At 39.3% G+C, this 4,842-nt stretch overlaps 1 protein-coding gene across 1 annotated transcript in view; it reads right to left on the minus strand.

Annotated features, from left to right (window-relative positions):
* LOC101864293 (brain protein I3) overlaps window positions 1–4,657 on the minus strand; it is a gene marked incomplete in the record, with an annotated part of 7,761 nt that extends 3,104 nt beyond the window's left edge. Inside the window, 3 exon segments of the mRNA XM_013081479.2 lie at window positions 1–99; window positions 1,668–1,757; window positions 4,520–4,657. Coding sequence (XP_012936933.1) covers window positions 1–99; window positions 1,668–1,752 — 184 coding nt within the window.
* Window positions 4,658–4,842: the final 185 nt, after the last annotated feature.

Consider the following 4,842-nt stretch of genomic DNA (forward strand, 5'->3'; position numbering starts at 1 on the left):
GGGGAGCGCCACCTTGTGGGGGGTACGGGGGAGCGCCGCCTTGAGGGGGGTAGGCGCCGGGGGGAGCGGGATTTGCCGTACCGTAGGACGGCTGGTAGGCTGAGAAGGGGAGAGGATAAATAATTTCATCTTTAGTTTTACTAAAAGTTCTACGGCACTCATATAAGTGCCAAAGATTAGAGGTTTTACAAGAGAGTAACAAACATAAAAAAAGGAGGAGAGATAAGGACGATAGATGTTTGATAGGAAAGAAGGAGCAAAACACACCAGAGCACCCGCCAACCACCCACATAATTTTATCAAAAGGTTAGAAAAATGGTTCTCATGTAAGTAATGGTACAGCACAGATATATAACAATTTTTTAAAAATCGTAAGTGAAGTGTTTTTATAGTAATACAATTTAGATCTCATTTTGGAGGCGGTCTTCGACCATGCCTGTCAGGACCAACCTGAGATGAGAATTGAGAAGAATACAATATCCGAACAGAAAGACAGAGATATATATTCGTCGATAATTTTTCCAACACAGGAATCGAACTCGGGATTCTTGCATCATATATGATAGTGAAGCATATATATAACTGCTACACTGTACTACAAATGTCTTTAGTAAGTGTTTTTTTACGGCACTTGCAACACAATAAGGGTCATATTTATAAGTGCCAAAGATTAGAGGTGTTACAAGAGAGTAACAAACACAAAAAAGGAGGAGAGATTTATCTCAGGACGATAGATATTTGATAGGAAAGAAGAAGCAAACCACACCAGAGCACCAGCCAACCACCCACTCCACAAAAGTCTGTACGATACATTACAAACATGTATTTGCCCATAGAGCCACCACCCGTTGTGAGAGAGGGAGAGAGAATGTATCGGTGAGCCAGCGAAAATGTGATGAGTGGACAGGATGCCTAACATAATATACTGTAAAATTTTTGTGTTACAGAAGCTTAGTAAAAGCCTATTATATGCAAGACAGAGTGAGGTGGAGGTCCATGATCGCCCATGCCAGTTGGCAAGGCACCGGATGATGAGGATGATTATACTAGATCAATTGGTCGTTTTTAAGGACAAGAGGGCTAACCCGGATTTCAGGGGTTCCCAGAAATCTTGACCCACACCAAAAGTGGGCACTGCCCTACCTATAGGATAAGTTTCGTTTCTTTGGTGTGTATATTTGTTTGGTTATAGAGAAAACTCTCCTTGTCTTTTAAAGAAACTTGACAAGGGGTAAAAACGTTACCTTCGAATTTTTCAAAACAACATTTTTTGGGATAGCCCCCTCGTGCTTAAAAGCGACCAATTGTGTCCTGGAACGGTGGAATTAGTCATTTGTCAATTTTTGAACATATGGAGTATGGAGCTATCCAGTATAATGTTAAAGTCTATTCATCCTACTCGCGTTTGATTAAAAAACCAAAAAACCTCGATCTGTCTTCGTGTTCATTTATTTATCTTATAAGACCTATGTAGTTACGAGCTCCGTTGAACTCTTACGCCAAACAAATTAAGTCAAACTACAATATAATATTATGTACTCAATTCTCAAAAGTGTTATTGAAAAGATGTTACAGAATCAAACATGAGAAACTATAAAAATACAACTTTAAGCTTAGTTTGAACTATCACAAATGCTCCATTAACAGTGAAACATATTTTTGCTTACCGCCTGCAGCTCCAAATCCACGACTCTGTTGTTGCATACTTTCACTTTCATTGTAGCTGGGTGGGGGAGGAGGTGGGGCCGACATGATGTCTGGAGAAAAACACATCCAGAGAAGACAATGACGACTATATATAATACAATATAATTATGACTTGCATAAATCCTGTGATTATAAATCTGCAATCAAAAGAGGTAAATCTTTAACACTCTGCCCCACGGGACGTCAATCGGCGACGGTGTAATATAGCACATAACCGCACCTGTATCCTGGTCAGTGGGGTTAAGTGTTGCGCGCTCTGCGTGCTGCGAGGGGGAAAAATCTTTTAAAAAGTAACGGGAGCTATAATAAATGCGAATAAATTATACACTGGAATGAGAATGCTGTGCAGTGAAACTTGAAGCAAACTCACAAAACTGTCGTTATGGGAACAAGCCACAGCTCTGTGACAATGAGAATGGAAAAAATAAATTTTACGAAGTGCAAAACAAAAGTAGCTTGGACTTGGGGGTTGTAACTGTCAACTATTCTAGAACTTTTCACTACAAACTTATCTTCTCTGTATTAAAGTTGAATCTGTACAGGGAGCTTTTACTTTTTTTCCTCAAAGAGGACAGGAGTATATTTTTTCCTCAAAGACGAGTATTTATATAAGACAAGATAAATGATTTTAACTATTCTAGTTCGAGCACAATTCACCATTCAGCTACTTTAGACCCAAAAACGACCAATTAATTATAAAACATTAATTTGTCGCCGAGTGCCCCTAATCCGCTGGAATTTTTTTATCCAAACATGACTAGACGAGAAGATCGAAGATCTCCACTGTGACATTGTGACTCGTTGTCATTGTGTTGAAGTTAAAAAATAAATGCTAGATCTAGACTCTAGTTCTAGTGACACTCAGCCATAGCAGTCAGTAATGATGACGGACTTCTAGGACATCCATGGTTTTTTTTTTTTACAAAGGATTTTAGTTTTTGCTGGGTGGCTAAATACAAAATAGGTTACTGCCAAGTTTGAGCAGTCTTGTTATCTCGCAGTATCTTTTGAAGGTATTTTCAAATGAAGTATAGAGTCCTGGAACGTTGCCCCAACCACAATTGAAGTGAATCTGAATATTCAGACATTTAAAAATCACTAGAGTCTAGATCAAATATATCTAGATCTAGAATCTAGATCTAGCTCTAAAAATTAAAATTTGATGCAAAAAATGCTTCCTCCCAGTCCTCGCAGAATGGCATAGATCTAGTCCTCGCAGAATGGCATAGTCCTCGCAGAATGGCATAGATCTAGTCCTCGCAGAATGGCATAGATCTAGTCCTCGCAGAATGGCATAGATCTAGATATCTAGTCCTCGCAGAATGGCAGACTGAAATTATGAAAGAAGGACGCCTAAATCTCGCCTAAAAAAATCTCAGAGATCAGAAACCATTTGGAGAAATAGAGTTCAACTTTATTTTCCTGAGCATTCTGAGGAATAGTCACTACGATTACGATATTATTATTTCTAGACTTACATTATTAGGCTTAGATCTATTATATTGATATCGGTTCCTCCCCATCTCACAACCACACCCACAGGTCACACTGCCACAACAACATTACATTTGGAAGGACTTTCGTAATGACTCCAATGAGCGACCACCCCATCAAACACAATAAAGAAGAGGCCTAACCCTAACCCTAACCCAAACCCTATCCCTACCCCTAGCCCTCAATTCTGCTCTGTCTATACTAGTGGTCGCTCGTTAACGGAAGTCCACCCTTACATTTTATGGCACTACTTGGATATGGTGGTCCCGACTTTTGTGTAAGCCTACAGAAATTCGATACTGATTTAAATAGTCCGTATCAATGTTTTATGTTTTATCAGTCCTAGATCTAAATCTAGCCTACAAAATGAGCAGTAAAATTCACTTGTTTTTCACAAGGAAAGGGGGGTTGTTCCCCTGACTTAAAAAAAAAACCATGGGGTGTTTCAGGTGGGCATGCCCCTCTGAATTTGACCACAATTTGATGTTTGTTTGCAATTAGGTTTGAAAGGCTGTCTCTACATATCGGCACGCGAAAAAAAAAGTAATCGTTTCGACTTAGAATCAGAAGTAATCGTCGTTGGGGTCAAAACTAGATTCTAGATTTTCTCTGGGTTATATTTCCCTGTCACCTAGATCTAGATCTAGATCTAGTCCTAAGTCTTACTAAGTCGGGACCACCATATCCAAGTAGTGCCCATTTTATCTTATCATATATATAACACTCACTAGAGTCTATCAATAAAAAATGTTTGCACCTGGGTCTACAACAGCACAGCACCCTCTAACAGTACAGTACCACCAGATAGAGTCGACAGTAGTGTGACAGTACTGACAAGGAGCAGAAACACACTTGCTGTATGAAACAGTATCTTCTAAATGTAACAAGGAAGTATAATTTTGGCTGTCTGGAATATCTGGGAAGTCCACAAAATATTGTTTCCCTCTCGTCTAATCTAGATCTAGATTCTAGTCACCAAGACACCCAGACAGATGGAAAGCTGAATGAGAAAGTTAGGAGCTATTTAAAAATTAAAATGTTTATGTTGTACCAGTTCAATCCTTGCCCACAACACACCATGAATCATTCGTTATTCTCGTTATCTCAATTACCATACAAACGTTCATTTTCATGACATGGTGTCATGCGCTGTTGGGTCACATAAAATTTCCGTAACAAAAACACACGCACGATTGTTGAGAAAGCCTTGACTTCGATATATTCTTCGATAGGTTCGATGAAATACTTTGATTGAGGTTGAAAGACGCCACGAAAACTTTACATTTTATTAAACAGTTTAAATAAGTTCCAAACTTACTCGACGGTCAGTTCCACAAATGAATTCTAAAGGACAAATCACACCCGACAAGCTTCGCACAAACAGCTGAACACAGTCACACTAATCTAGTCACTAACTTCCGTGCGATGCGAGTATTGTGTGCTGTGTGTACAAAGTCAGGTGACTATGAGAAGTGTAAACATTCGGTGATATGAAGCACACGCATATGAACGTAAAGCTAGCAACACTTTTTGCTGTATAAAACCGTAAGCCTGGAAAAGACCACTATTTTCGCCTGTTGTATCTTGTGAATTGGAGAGAGGGAAAGAAGATCAAGGGGGAGAGAGAGAGAGAGAGAGAGA

The sequence above is a fragment of the Aplysia californica genome, unplaced genomic scaffold (assembly GCF_000002075.1).
Source record: "Aplysia californica isolate F4 #8 unplaced genomic scaffold, AplCal3.0 scaffold00132, whole genome shotgun sequence".
Lineage (NCBI taxonomy): Eukaryota > Metazoa > Mollusca > Gastropoda > Aplysiida > Aplysiidae > Aplysia > Aplysia californica.